The sequence below is a fragment of the Oreochromis niloticus genome, linkage group LG8 (assembly GCF_001858045.2).
Source record: "Oreochromis niloticus isolate F11D_XX linkage group LG8, O_niloticus_UMD_NMBU, whole genome shotgun sequence".
Lineage (NCBI taxonomy): Eukaryota > Metazoa > Chordata > Actinopteri > Cichliformes > Cichlidae > Oreochromis > Oreochromis niloticus.
In genome coordinates this window covers 11,532,369-11,546,217 of record NC_031973.2, presented here as the reverse complement: position 1 = coordinate 11,546,217, position 13,849 = coordinate 11,532,369, and the positions used below count along the sequence as shown (strand labels likewise).

Sequence of the window (13,849 nt, the reverse complement as noted above, 5' to 3'; positions counted from 1 at the left end):
TCAGAATAGATTTGCAAATGTGGAAATCCCAGTGTAGCGCTAGTCTGAAGGATTGTTTGTGCTAAAAGAGGGATCATCCAATCTGTGGTTTGTTTGACAGTGTTAAGCAGAGGGTGCATACCTTACTCTGTCAGTAGGGCTCGAATTGTCTCCCTACAGCGTGTTTGCCTTGGATACTTTTTTGGATCAGTTTCATTTCAAAAGGGCACAGCACCCTCTAGTGTCACATCTGTGGTCATTGCAAATATTTTATTGCAATGCAACATTTTTGTGACATGCTAAATTAACCAAGCTTAAATAAGTCATTAGATGCATGTTTGTGGATCTGATCCATAAAAAAAGAGTAATCTGGATATTTTTGCTTGGTTAAACTTTGTCCTTTACAAAGAACAAACTCTGATATAGCTCCCCTGTTGTGTATTGTGACCCAGAACTTTGTCCCATTTTGAATTTCCTAAGTTACAAAGTGTGTACAACCCAGATAAGGTTCTTTTTACATGGGATATCTTCCAGATTGTAATCAGCAAAGTCATCTGAATAAGGCCTTGACCTGACTTCCTGACGTGCTACATTACTGGTGCAAGCAAAGAGCAAGAGACAACGGGAGAGAGACAGTTGAATAATTTATTTAGAGCGAAACAGATGCAACAACATAAAGGTAACATTGCCGTAAGATGACAATTTATACATACTGTAGAAATGTAAAACGTGAATACAGTAACCTCTTAACTCCATGCCAGACAAAGCAAGCAGCATAAGCCTTCCCAAGCTTCAGCAGTCCTTAAACAATAAGATGTTATATAAATCAAATACCAAATCCTTCAGTATGAAGTGTAAATTATTACAATCATGTGGGATTGTTTCTTCCAGCAATGCACAAATTTGTATCCTTGTTAATAATTTAGCTTTTGTTTTTGATTTTTAAAAATGTGCTTTTAAGGACGTGGGATTTAAAACCTTTATAAATTTATTGACTTCTAAAGCTCCTTAAGATGGTTTTCATGGAATGAAACCGCAGTTATGTCTGTAGTCTAATTTAAAAAAAATGAGTAACAGCAGACTAATAAATTTGTTGTTCACTTACACAAGATAGTGTTCATTCAGCTTTGTGAAGGCTTATTAAAACTAAAATCTTTTGTAACTTTTGACCTTTTCCTTTTTAAAATTAAAATTTTAAAAAGAAAACGCATCCTTTACTTCATTTACTGACGGTCTAAAAGCAAATATTACTACAAACACTGTTCTAACAATTGCACTCTTTCCTGAGGCTGTCTAGTTTCTCTGTTCAGTGTCAGTGTCCTCAATGACGCAAACACTAAATACACAGTACTTTTATACTGTATTTCTACAGTAATGCTCAGCCCGGAAATACCGCTTCTGGAAAAAAGAAAAAAACTAGCTACTTGACCGAACATAGCTTAAGCTAATGCAAATTAGTAGTCTGAAGGATGTCAGTGTGATGTTCAGTTATTTAGAAAGACATGATGGTTCTTTGGATGATGTCAATGCATTCTTCTAGCTCGTCCTCTTTGATGATGAGGGGAGGAGCCAGGCGGATGATGTCACCGTGGGTGGGTTTGGCCAGCAGACCATTGTCCCGAAGACGCAAGCACACTCTCCACGCATCGTAGTCTGGGGGAAATTGTTTTAATATAAGTTACACTAATATATCAATTATACTCATTAAAACAGTGGTTCTCAAACTTTTCACAATGAGTACCACCATAAAATATATGGCTCTTGAAGTACCACCCTTATGACCAACATTAAAGTACAGTAGTATTATTTAACACCACATACAGTTTACATAGACAATTTTATTTCTTATATGAATGTTATTTTAACTGTCATTTCAATGTCAAAGTCAGTGATCACCGTTGGCTCTCAGTTTTTATCATCACTGTTCATTTTAAAGCTCAGTTTTTAAAACGTTATGATATAACTAACTCTGTCTTCATTTATGTTGGAAGTGATAGCAGAGCGGTACATTTTAATTTTTGCTGTGGCAAATAAGCTGCCTGATTTTTGGCTTCACGACCCTCCTTCATGGTTCGTGCATGTCGAACCTCGGTTTGCTCTTTGTGGCATTTCAGCCGATGACACAAAATACTATCATGTGGTGGCCTCACTGGATCCACTGTCCACCCGCCGTGTGATGCCCCTCCTCCGGGATCCAACCAGCCAAGGGAAATACACCGCTCTCAAGGCGCTGCTGCTGCGGCACTACTCCCTCTTCGATGCAGAGAAACTCCTCTCTCTCTTGGGCCTGGGTGATGGTACCGCTCTTGAGCTCATGGAGAGCACGCTGTCCTTGCTAGGAACGGCGTGCTCTCCAGACTCACGTCTTCCTCCGATAGTTACAGGTACGAGCTGGCCTCACCAACTCCCCGCTGCTGGCTGCAAATGATTACCGCTCACTTGCAGAAGTAGCAGATCGCATTCTCCTGGCTACCAGGAGCTTCAGCATCCAGCATCAATTCTCCTGGAGGCCTCCAATTCATCGATGCTGGCTGGGATTGTGGCACCGCAGCATCACTGAAAAAGGTGTGACAGCGCCATGCCCCCTTTGCTGTTTTAAGACCCAGGGAAACGAGCCCGCCAGCACTCTGTAGCAGGCGCAACTGCTGGCGATAAGAAAAGGCTGCTCTACATAGAGGACTCACACTCGGGGAGACATTTTCTGGTCAACTCCAGCTCCCAGAAGAACCTCTGGAACTCTCGTGTCGTATTTGCATACCTCCACAATGCTATGTTATTTAATCTTAAAAAAAACTGGAGATTTCCCGTGTACCACCAGAGAGAGCCCAAGTACCACTAGTGGTACGCATACCACAGTTTGAGAACCACTGCATTAAAACATGATGGCAACGCTCAAGCCTTGATACTCTGATAATAAAAGTAGACGGCCGTCGATTAGCTTTGTAATCTGATTTCACTGACTAAAATATTTTATGTTAACTATCAAGAAACGATCACCACTATACCTTTGGTCTCTTTGATGACGACTGCATTGAGGAGGCCTTTTCCTCTCACTGTTGTCACAATGTCTTTGGGCAGTTTGTTCAGCTGAGCCCGCAGCTTTTCCCCCATCCTCTGGGCATTATCTGCCAGTTTCTCCTCTTCCATCACCTACAAATAAGAGCAGCAAGAGTGGAAAACAAACAGGTTGATTATTCTTCTGCTACTGTCAACTTTATTATGCATTTTAAACTTTATGTTCATTTTATTTAATCTGTTTACTCCATAAGGAAAAAAACTTTTGTTGACTTGTTTTAGGTATGCTAATAAGTGAACGTAAAGTGCATTTTAACACTGACCTCTAGCGCAGCAATAGCTACCCGACAGGCCACTGGGTTTCCTCCAAATGTGGAGCCGTGCTCACCAGGTTTGATGGTCAGCATTATCTCATCGTCACACAGTACAGCAGACACCTAGTGCAGACAAAAACAGATCAGGTTAAGCAAAGGTGAAAAGTTCTGAGTCTACTTTGTCTTACAAATCCTGAACTCCGAGTAGTGCTGGGCGATATGGAAAAAATATTTATCACGATATGAATTATTTTATATCACGATAACGATATATATCATGATATACCACTTGACCTGTGGTCATCTGGAAAGTATGCAGTCTGTAAACAGCGAGTGGAGAGGGTGCAGTCTTTCTTTTGAGTTACCGTAAAACGTCGCAAATCCGGGTGCACGTAAAGCAGCACCATATCGCAAAACCACAAGACGGAGTTTCTTTGCGAAAAATATCATTTTTTTATACTTCATTTTCTCTTGCATAAAGTTAAGAGTATGTATAGTGAGAAGACAACACTAATATATTTGCCACAGGCTATTTAACCCTTTAAGACCTACCATAGAACCAAGTCTGCCAGAGCTTATCTTTACATGCTGTAGTGCCATTTGTGGGAGCATTTCAAGTTGCTATACATCAATATAACCGTTATAGCCCAAATTTTAATAATATGTATGCATTAAGTCCATAGTAACTACATAAATTGCAAAAAAGTGCAATAAACTACAAAAAAATTGAAAATCGTTTTTGTTTTGTTTTTTTACATATATTTCTAGTTAGAGAAATTTAAGAGGCTTATAAACTGTAAATACAAAAAAGTTGCACAAAATAGTTTCCAACCACGAGAAATTTATTTTGAGTGTCTTCATAGTTTTATTTTTGAGTTACACTAATTTTTATATACTACAGGAAAAATGAAAATAAATATTATAATGCAAATTTGCAAAAAAACAGCATGTGCATCAAAATAAACTATTTCCAACAGTGTAATTTGACTTCTAAGCATCCCGGAAACGATACATAAAAGCATAAAGTCAAACATGACTTTTAAAAACTACATTTTCCGCGAAATGACGTCACTTCCGGTTTCGGACAGGTACTGGCGGACATGCGATAGTTCGCGCTGACTTATAAACGTAGGAAGTGTTATGAACAGCTGATCGGATCGGCAAAGCCTGTTTCTGGAATATTGTTTTTGTTGCTGCAAGTCTGGAATATTATGTTTTTGTTGCTGGAAGTGCTTTTTATGCAATTTTTGCAAAGCTATATGTGGAAGGAAACCGTGACTTAGGACAAGCTAATGGAATAAGATGTAAGTACAACTCCTACGGTTTCATATGCAAAAAATATTATTGCGCTACCTTACGTGGTTCCAGTTCTACAGGGATTTAAAAATAGTTAGGCAAAACGGAGTGTGCCTGCTCCGACCGGTTGTAAAGGGTTAATGATATATTTTATGTAATAATTTATAAAATTAGGGTTAGAAACGATAGAAGACACTTTTCGATCATCCACACGATATATATCGTCATATCACCCAGCACTAACTCCGAGTATTCAGAAAGTGTAACGAAGCATGATTGAACCAAAGTAAAATGCTTACCGGGTAAACTCCTCCAGAAAGAGCTTTGCCTAGAATGACCACATCCGGACGAACATCTTCGTGGTCCACAGCCAGCCGTCGGCCAGTACGTGCCAAGCCTGTCTGCACCTCATCAGCAATCCACAACACCTGAACAAAGCGTGGAATGAAAATGGACATCTCGTTGTCAAACTTGGAAAAACCAAAGATTGATGAAAGATTTTGTTGAGATGCCTTTATTTATGCTATTGGTACATAAACAGACCACTAGGTCATTACACAGCTGTTTCCAGAAAAGTCAGAACACTTCTCTTTCAGCTTTTATCAACCACCTAAGAATGAACTACCGCTCTTTGATGTCAACATTCATATGCTTGAAACCATAAAACAGCATGAAGCAAGCTTCAGGAAATATGCGAAATATACTTGTTTTTATAACAAACACTAGATTCTAGTTCAGTTTGAAGGCAAACGTGTGTTTCCATATCAACTTGTAGGTAATTACAACACTTATTTTCCTTTCTGTGCGTTTAGCAGGACTTACATTGTATTTTGTGCAAAGTTCCCTGACTTTAGTCAGGTAGCCCTGGTCGGGCACCACCACACCAGCTTCCCCTTGGATGGGCTCCACCATGAAAGCTGCAACATTTTGGTCTTGAAGGGCTTTCTGGAGAGGGGGACAAAAAAAAAAAAAGAGAAATATATGATAATTCTGTCAATAAATAAACAGTAGTTCAGTCAATTATTCACCTGTTATGTTAAAACAAAGTCTGCATTCACAAAAATAGCTAAATTCAGTGTGTAATTTCTACCTTATATGTGCACAGATGGTCAGAGTCTCATAGACTATATTATCCACTTAGCATGAAACTCAAATCTACCCCACTGTACGGAAAATCTTGTGCATGAAAACCTGTACCTCTAGTGCAGGTATGTCGTTGAATGGGACCAGTTCAAATCCTGGCATATAGGGGCCGAAACCCTCGTAGCTACTGGGATCAGTGGAGCTGGAGATGGCTGCCATGGTGCGGCCCCAGAAGTTTCCCTCTAATCAAGAAGAGTAAAGAAGATGGCGTGTTTACCATATTATTATTGTTTTTTGGGAGTTTTTTTTATTGTATTTTTCTTTAACAAAGAACATCTGAAAGATACAATTTCTAAGAAGTAACTTGCTTGGTTTAGCTCACTGGTCTCCTAATCCCGTAATAGTGGAGGTTATTGTGCCTGCCAAGTCAAGAAATGTTGGGTAATTTTATCTTATTAAAGTAAATGTTAGTAACGTTTGGTCTATTTCTTACAGGATGATGTGTAAGGTGAAAACAAATGGACACACTCACCAAAAGTGAAGTCAATTTCAATGAAAAGAAAAAATGCCAACTTACCCGCAAAAATGATTTTTGCCTTGTTTTTGGGAATCCCCTTCACATTGTAGGCCCACTTGCGTGCGAGCTTGCAGGCAGTCTCACCACCCTCAACACCTGTTGCATTACATAATAATAGAGTCAACAAATCTACTCACTATGACCTTTGAAGATAGCTTGCGCAATCAGGATTAGATGTTACCTGTATTCATGGGCAAAACTTTATCATAGCCAAACATGTTGGTGATATACTCCGCATAGGCTCCCAGCACATCATTATAGAACGCTCTGGAAGTCAAGGTGAGCTTAGATGCTTGGGAAGTGAGTGCAGCTATGATCTTGGGATGGCAGTGGCCCTGGTTTACAGCACTGTATGCACTGAGGAAGTCAAAGTACCGGTTGCCCCCCACATCCCACACATAGATGCCTGGGGTAAAGAAGAAAAAAAAACAGATGGACATGTCAGGGTTGTCTGGCTTGGAAACAAAGTTAGAGAAGCAAGGTTGATATGGTTTGGACATGTGCAGAGGAGGAAGAGTGGGCAAAGGACCTTAAAGATGGAGCTATCAGGCAAGAGGAAAAGTGGATGATTGCAGAGAAAGTTTATGGATGGCATACAGTAAGATGGAGGCATGATCTGCCATGGAGACGCCTAAAGAGAGAAGCTGAAAGAACTAATAATGGTCAAGAAGAAAAGCAAGTTCTCCAGAAAAACTACAGTGAAACCACAAATCATTATGGTGTCTGTTATATTAATTATAGTGTTAGCTTTAATAGTCGTAGAGCATTGTGGAGAAGTCCCGGACCACACCTAAACTCAAGGAATGAATCGGTTTTATGCCTACACATAACAAACAACTTTAAATTGTATCTCGAGGCGCTTTGTTAGTAAAAGTCCGTTGCATAAATATATTTGTTCCCATTTCTTTAGTTAAAACAATGAAAGATTTAAAAGATAACACAGTCTGACAGGCATAAAATTTTATTTTTGCAACAACAATACAATTCTCAAAGAGCAATGTGCTGAAATCTGACTAGCTTCATTTTCAAAGACCTCAAATACACTGCCAATGTAGTAAAACCACACTTGGATAGAAAGAACAGACCTCAACACTGTTGAAACAGTGTGGGATCATCTTGACAGAGAACAGAACAAAAGACAGCCAACAGCCAAAGAACAGCTTTGAATGTCCTTCAAGAAGCCTGGAGAACTAGTCCTGACGACTATGCCAAGAAATGACAAGAAAGATTGACTAACAGAGGCTGTGTTAAAGAGTAAAGGTGGTCATACCAAATATTGACTTCTAAGCTCATAATTGTATCAAGATATAAAGTAACGAGGGGTGGCTCAATACTTTTGCACAGTTCTGTATTGTATTAATTTTAATAGTCATATGCCAAACTTACCTTCTCCTCTCTCCAGGGCAACAGGAAGGGGATGGTAGTTGTGAGCTCCATGCTTGCCTTCACGAGCGTAGATTTCCTCAGAAGTCAACAAGCGCTCAACCCTCTTTTTGGAGGCAGCAGTTGAGACGGGGCGCGTCCCAGAATGGATGCCACAACGGAGAGCAGGTGGGATCGCACGGCTCAGCTGGAGAAACATTCCCTTCATTCCTTTTTATGCTGTGTGACACTTCTGTAAGTTTAAGCATAAACAACAGTTGTACATATCTGAAACATTTTCAAATTGGAGATACAACAGGCAAACAAAAATGTGTAACAGAAAAAAAACATTCCAAACAGCACCTAAACTGTATGATTGAACCTATAAATAAAATGTACCTAAGAATTAAAGACATGGAGAAAATGAAAAAATCGGAGAAAATGATAATAGCAATGCCTGAAATTCATTCCCATGAAGACGTTTGTCAGAGTTGGTATAAACAGAAGTTAAAATGACTCATAGGGAAGGGCATTCACAGGAAAATAAGATGACGTCATTGACTGTTTGTGGAATTGTTATTGACAACAGGTTTGGAGCGCCTCTTTAGTGCTCAACATTGAGAGAGCATATTGGGTGCTCGCCCTGAAACCCCTGAATGAAACTCTCCTAGGAGCATTCCCGGTCAAGTTCTTAAGCCACAGAGAGAAAGAATAAGTCCTTAACAAAACAGATGAGTGCTGGTTTAGCTCACTGGGTTAAACAGACAGCCTGGGTTTGAATCTACCTCAAGGTCATTCCACAGGCCTCTTACATGGGACTTTCAAGATATAAAACATGTTGCAACAGTTTGATTTGGCAGCGTTTTTATACCGGACAGCCGTCCTGATACAACCCCAGGGAATACACGTTTCAAAATAAGTATTATCTCACTCACTAATGTAGTTATACAAATTTCAGGTTGTGAGCGAAAAATGACTTCTCAGGCCTTTGAAGAAGCCGTTGAAAAGTTGACCTTAACAGTTATCCATAAAATACCCACAACCACAATAACAATGACTGTGAACATATTTAAGGATTGTGGATTGTTGCTGTTTATCGTCCATCTGGCACTTACTCAAAGCTTCTATCCAATTTCTTTGACTTTATAATGTTATTATTGGTCAGTTCAAATAAATTAATTAGCTTTGGTGATTTTAACATCATAGTAGACACTGAAAACAACAGCCTGAATAATCCATTAGACCCAACTGGCTTCTCTCAAAATGACTCATCTTTTTAATTATACTCTTGATCTTGTCCTGACAAGAAACTGAGAATTTAACAGGTTTTCCTCAGAATCCTGCATCGGACCACTTTTTGATGACATTTAAATTTACTATTATGTATTACACAGCACTGGGGAACAGATTTCATTACAGTTGATGTCTTTTTGAAAGCGCAGTAACTAAGTTTAAGGCAATAATTCCTCCAATGGTATATTCTGCCAAGACAATCCAGAGGAGCTAACTAAATTTTACTCCCACAGAAGTCAATTACTTTGCTACTAGAGTTAAATCCTCACTGTGTACAACACTGGATACTGTGGCTCTTCTGACAAATAAAGCTACAAATTTTAACTCGTACTTAACTCACAAATGCGCGCCTTAAAGCAGATAACTTGGAAGCTGGAGAGGAAATAGTGTTGCACTTGTTTAGATCTTTATTTAGCAAGGAAAATTGTTGTATTTCTCTTTCTGAAAAAATAGCTTTGGATAAAGCTAGGACATCTTGTGACGTATAACTCAAAGAAACTGGATCAACTCTAGGTTTCTTTTCAAAAATGTAGAAAGGCGGACCAAGTAAAACTGCTGAAATTTAGACATGCTCTCTCTCCTAGCAAACTAATTACCACTACTACTACTACTACTTATTCCTGCATCTTTCAGGATCTTACAAAGCTTCAAACAATGTATCGACTATTAAATTAGTCGTCAACGATTTTGATAGTCAACGTAATCGTGACTAGTCGACTAATCGTGGCAGCCCTACCATCAACATGCAAAAATTCTCAAGATCCTACCATTGATTAATAGGAGAACCTTCAGCTATCAGGCCCCTCTAATCTGGAACCAACTTCCAGATTGGATTTGGGAGAGAGACACCCTCTCTACTTTTAAGACCAGACTTAAAACATAGATCTTAAAACTTATGGATCAGGTGATCCTGAACCATCTCTGCTTCACTATCCATGGTTTATTCAGCACTATTGCAAATGCAACCAGTTAAACCAGCATTTGTAATGATTACCCTCACACCCAACCCATCACAGCAGATGTCTACCCCTCCCCGAGCCTGGTTCTGTCTCCTGTTAAAATAGAGTTTTTCCTTCCCACTGTTGCTAAGTGCTTGCTGAGGGTTGGGGTTTTGAAGTGACTGTTTTTGTGATCTGACTATATTAATAAAACTGAATTGAATTTATGGATAACTACTGCCAATATACTCCAAGTCAAGTAACTGTAAACAAGTTGTGAATGTTGTTTTTAATTCAGATGAATATTCCTTTTAAAACCCCATACAAATGTCAAGATTAATTACAGTTACATTGGTTAGTTGGCTAACTCACTGAGTCTGTTTGGCAGTGCCAAACAAAATGTACTTTGATATTTGTTTTAGGGAGAAATGAGCAGCTTCAGTTGAGGTGAGAGAGGAAATAGATGACTTATTCACAGGGCCCAGTGCATATTAGTAATCCAACAAATCAATTTTTAACATCCCAATTACACTGTGTTATGCCAAAGTTTACAGATATGCTTTAATTCTAAATAGAGGCCTTAATTATAAAACAGGCAGTAGCTCGGAAAATTCTCAGTCTTTCTGTGGTATTTTTAGAGTGCTTTTGTACCAAGTTTGTACTATTTTTTTGTCTGTTTTAGTTTTCTCTCATTTTGGGGGTAAATATTACTGCTAAATTGTCATGTCTGTTACACTTTACTGCCGTTCATCATTTTATATACTTTAGGGCAATTTAATATACAGCATTACAACATATTTTGTAAGGATGTGTTTGAAACATAAATGTTTATTACACGGCCTTCATTTTTATCACAAACATACAAAATGATCACATCTTTCCATTTTTTCCCCACCACTAGATATGAAGAACATTATGAGATATTTAAATTAAATTAAAGTAACTAAATTTTAAAACCAACTGCATTAGTTGTAATATGCTATAAGAGCAACAATTATCTCTGAGGTATATCAGAACAGAAAAGATTCCACGTAATATGAAATAAAACCACCAGGATTTTTTACCTTAAGTACAGTATTGAATCAACTGAGTTTAGATATATAATGGTGGTAGATTTTAAGTACACGTTTGTATTATATTGGCAAAGTAAAATGAAGCTAGTCACATGAACTAGCCAGCTAGCTAGCTAATTAGCTAACTGCTGTTTGCTAGCTAAGGTTAAAATTACTTTTGGTTAAAGGGATATTGCTTAATAATAATGTTTTTACATGGCCTTGGTCTTCTCTCAGCCTCAGATAATCACAGATGAATGAAATGTAATAATTTTCTACAGTAAAAATATAACTAATAAGATAAAATAAATATTTAATCACCATTTCTGTGAAACAATGCTATCCAAATTAACTGTAGTTATCGCTGCCAGGTGAAGGGGCCTCAACTAGAATTAACACAAATATCCAAAAACATGAGATGGAATTTCACCCATTACTCACTACGCTGAGAAATAGTATCTTAAATGCTAATATAATATGATATAATAAACATAATATGCATTTTATGTTTGCAGTGAGCTTTGCACGATAACAAGGTCACACTTTATTACCAACAGCATGTCAGGAAAAAATTCATAATTTGTTCCCATTTTTAGTTATATCTACAAGAATTTAAAAAAATAACAATGTAACAGCTTGACATGCACAAAATAGTATTGATAAGACACCCAAAGAGCTATTGCTATGGTTTGCAGGTCATCCATAAAACTGTCATGGTTTTAGGCATCATGTCAGCCAGTGGTTTTGGGGATCTTGGCAGAACTGATGGAATTATGAATGCAGAAAAGTACTGTCGCATTTTTAGCCACCATCTAGAAAGCACCCGATTGTCAACAGCTTCATTTTTTAGCATGACACTGATCCCAAACACACGGACAGTGCAGTAGAAGCATACCGGGATAGAAAAAAAAAACACAGTGGAACACTATCAGTCATGGATTGGCCTCCCCATAGCCAGCCACAGTTCTCAATTTTACTGAAGCAGGTAGGGATCGCCATCTTGACAGAGAACAGACCAAAGACAGCCAAAATCCAAAGTAGAGCTTTCAAGAAGTCTCAAGAAGTTCTCCTGAAAAACAATTCTTCTTCTTCTTCTTCTTTTGGCTGCTCCCCTTAAGGGTCTATCTCATCCTTATCTTTGAGTCTTCTTCTGTCACATCAACCATCTGCATGTCATTCTTTACTACATCCAAGAATCTTCTCTGTAGTTTTTCTTCTTCCCTCCTCGTCTTTCCCTCTCTACTTTTGGGACTGCGTGAGCAAGTGATAATTTCTAACATATAATAATGAAGTTACATTTGAACATTTAAAAGGTTTTAAGTAAATAAGAAGAATTTGAATAGTTACAAAAAGGTTACTGTAACTTCATGCCTGAGATTGTTTCAAAATAAAATGCAGCATCAGAGTTGGAGCTTTAATAAGCTGATATACAGCAATGTGAAATTCCACAGCATACAGGCCTGCTGAACAATGCTTCCCTTTCAAATCCAGCACAATGTGTTGAATGTAAAACACCCCCATACTAAAGGCAGGATAACAAAAAAGTAATCCCGCAGCAGTATGGCAGCTGTTCCAGACTTTTCCACTGTTCATGAAAATAGGCTTTCTTGAATATAGGTGAGAAATACACGGTAAAACAAATAGTTCTGACGTGACTCACATCATTGTTCACTAGGGCTTTTGTCTTTTTGTTGGAAAGTTGTTGTTTTTTTAAAGTTTTATTACAGTTAACTAAAACTACACATGTAATTTTAGTTTACCAAAATAACTATGAAAATAAAATTCATCATCTAACCCTAACCCTAACAGTTTTATAAATACACTATATTAAATATAAAAAATAATATACAGGAAGTAACCTAAACAATAATCTTTGTTAGAACAACCATTATTTAATTTGCTTATTGAGAGTTGCAGTTCTTCGTGAGTTAGCTTGTAGTTTAATAACTTTTGTAAACTTCTTTAATATCTTATCATTGACAAATATCTCCCTATTTATTATATCCCTAACTCTATTACTAAGAAGACAAACTTGTTAATGTTATTGTAATAACTCTGGAATGATATAAGCCATCTTTTGAGGGAAATGTATTATAACCTAAGTCAATATAATGAAACTGACAGGAGTGTAGACAGCAGCATTAGTATGTACCTAGACTAATCAATGTATGGAGAGCAAAGGCAGACGGCAGTGAATAAACACTCTGTAAATTGGAAGGGTTAATGTAATGACACTGCACGTGTCCCTGCTGATGTGTCGCAGACAGCATTAAAGCTCCTCTTAGGTGAGCCATGATAGGCTGTCGTGGGAGCTGCCTCCGGGATACACCCACCAGCCAGCAGGCTAAATAAAGATGGGCAGTTAGATTTCTTTCAGATGATGTAAATTTTATCATTTTTCCAAAACAATCCTGGATTATACAAACCTGTATCGCGGCCCTGAGACATGAGCTGCAGCGATCTGTGGTTTAAAATGATCGAGTGGTTAAATGTGATGCTTATCAGCCATTCGGTATGAATTAATACAGGTTCCTTATATCATCTCATTTCATCTCCCATTAAAAAGCATCTAAATTGCTAAAGAGACACAGGTGCTTTGTTTCCTTTATGTAATACCGGATAGCAGAGGAACGTGAGCACCTTCCGGTTGCCAAATTTCCATCCCTAAATTATTTTACTTTTTTTTAAAAAAGGGGGAAGGAAAAATAAAAGGAAGTCAGACAGTACCAGAAGAAAGCCGAGCGTGGTCAAATCTCTCTTTCCAAGTCGATGATGCTTGTCCTTTATAGACACACCAGCCGGTAGCTCTTCTGTTTGTGCCGTGGTGGGAAGGCAGTGTCGTGGCTCTTTCAATGCGTGACTGCGTCACGGTAAAATAGGGTACGCCTACATGTTGCAATTCACGCAGTAATTGCATAATTACCAGACAGCAGGTACTGA

General features: G+C 38.2%; 1 protein-coding gene across 2 annotated transcripts; it reads right to left on the bottom strand.

Moving 5' to 3' along the window:
* Window positions 1-610: 610 nt before the first annotated feature.
* On the bottom strand, window positions 611-13,790 carry oat (ornithine aminotransferase). 2 transcript variants are annotated; one of them, XM_003441781.5, is made up of 10 exons: window positions 13,637-13,790; window positions 7,651-7,879; window positions 6,446-6,670; window positions 6,265-6,360; window positions 5,802-5,929; window positions 5,427-5,549; window positions 4,904-5,032; window positions 3,318-3,431; window positions 2,985-3,129; window positions 611-1,632 (listed from the first exon to the last, which is right to left on the bottom strand). In XM_003441781.5, exons 2-10 carry the CDS (start codon window positions 7,853-7,855, stop codon window positions 1,472-1,474), a joined length of 1,326 nt encoding a protein of 441 aa, XP_003441829.1. In that variant the 5' UTR covers window positions 7,856-7,879; window positions 13,637-13,790; the 3' UTR covers window positions 611-1,471. The 2 variants fall into 2 exon arrangements, with proteins under 2 accessions (XP_003441829.1, XP_025765456.1); XM_025909671.1 differs by lacking the exons at window positions 6,446-6,670; window positions 7,651-7,879; window positions 13,637-13,790 and adding an exon at window positions 6,056-6,106.
* Between the last annotated feature and the right edge of the window lie 59 nt (window positions 13,791-13,849).

Bases quoted from the DNA above. Each gene is read 5' to 3' on its own strand.
- oat (XM_003441781.5), bottom strand. From the start codon at position 7,855: ATGAAGGGAATGTTTCTCCAGCTGAGCCGTGCGATCCCACCTGCTCTC. The intron at 5,033-5,426 runs GTAAGTCCTGCT...CGCTTTGTTCAG, and splicing joins AACTTTGCACAAAATACAAT to GTGTTGTGGATTGCTGATGA. The intron at 3,432-4,903 runs GTAAGCATTTTA...TGTCTGCACTAG, and splicing joins TTTCTGGAGGAGTTTACCCG to GTGTCTGCTGTACTGTGTGA.